Source organism: Capra hircus, unplaced genomic scaffold, assembly GCF_001704415.2.
Source record: "Capra hircus breed San Clemente unplaced genomic scaffold, ASM170441v1, whole genome shotgun sequence".
Classification (NCBI taxonomy): Eukaryota; Metazoa; Chordata; class Mammalia; order Artiodactyla; family Bovidae; genus Capra; species Capra hircus.
This window is the reverse complement of record NW_017197636.1, coordinates 6,833-7,986: the sequence shown is the minus strand read 5'-3', so window position 1 is coordinate 7,986 and position 1,154 is coordinate 6,833. Positions and strand designations below refer to the sequence as shown.

The 1,154-nt window shown below is 68.8% G+C and overlaps 1 protein-coding gene across 1 annotated transcript; it reads left to right on the top strand.

Moving 5' to 3' along the window:
* Nucleotides 1–369: 369 nt before the first annotated feature.
* LOC108635006 (gibberellin-regulated protein 14-like) lies at nt 370–907 on the top strand (the record flags this gene model as incomplete). Its single annotated transcript, XM_018045318.1, has 1 exon — nt 370–907. A coding segment is annotated over one exon (538 nt), but the record flags the coding sequence as incomplete, so codon positions are not given.
* Between the last annotated feature and the right edge of the window lie 247 nt (nt 908–1,154).

Below are 1,154 nucleotides of genomic sequence, written 5' to 3'. Positions count from 1 at the left end.
GACAACCCCCCAGCTGCAGACCCACCTGCAGACCCCCCAGCCTGCAGACCCCCACCCTGCAGACCCCCCAGCCTGCAGACCCCTGCAACCCTGAAGACACCCCCACCCTGCAGACCCCCCAGCTGCAGACCCCCCAGCCCTGCAGACCCTGCAGACCCCTCAACCCTGAAGACAACCCCCACCCTGCAGACCCCCCACCCTGCAGACCCCCACCCGCAGACCCCCACCCTGACACCCCCAACCCTGAAGACAAACCCCACCCTGCAGACCCCCCACCCTGCAGACCCCCTCAACCCTGAAGACAAACCCCACCCTGCAGACCCCCCCACCCTGTAGATCCTCGCACCCTGCAGACCCCCCACCCTGCAGACCCCCACCTGCAGACCCGCCAACCCTGAAGACAAACCCCACCCTGCAGACCCCCCACCTGCAGACCCCCCCGCCCTGCAGACCCCCCCACCCTGCAGACCCTGACCCCAAAGACCCCACCCTGAAGACCCCCACCCAGACGCAGACCCCCACCCTCCCCCCCAACCCTGAAGACAACCCCCCCTGCAGACCCCTCAACCCTGAAGACAAACCCCACCCTGCTGCAGACCCCCCCCTGCAGACCCCTCACCCTGAAGACACCCCCACCCTGCAGACCCCCACCACCCTGCAGACCCCCCAGCCTGCAGACCCCCCCAGCCTGCAGACCCCCAGCCTGCAGACCCCAAACCCTGAAGACAACCCCCACCGCAGACCCCCACCCTGCAGACCCCCCAACCCTGAAGACCCTCCCCACCCTGCAGACCCCCCCACCCTCACCCTGCACCCCCCACCAGACCCCCCAACCCTGAAGACAACCCCCACCCTGCAGACCCCCCCCACCCTGCAGACACCACCCTGCCCACTGCAGACCCCCTGAAGACAAACCCCCACCCTGCAGACCCCCCACCCTGCAGACCCCCACCCTGCAGACCCCCACCCTGCAGACCCCAAACCCTGAAGACAACCCCCACCCAGACCACCCTGAGATCCTAGACAACCCTGCAGACCCCCACCCTGCAGACCCCCCACCCTGCAGACCAGCACCCTGTAGATCCCCCACCCAGACCCCCACCCTGCAGACCCCCCAACCCTGAAGACAACCCCCACCCTGCAGACGCCCCCAC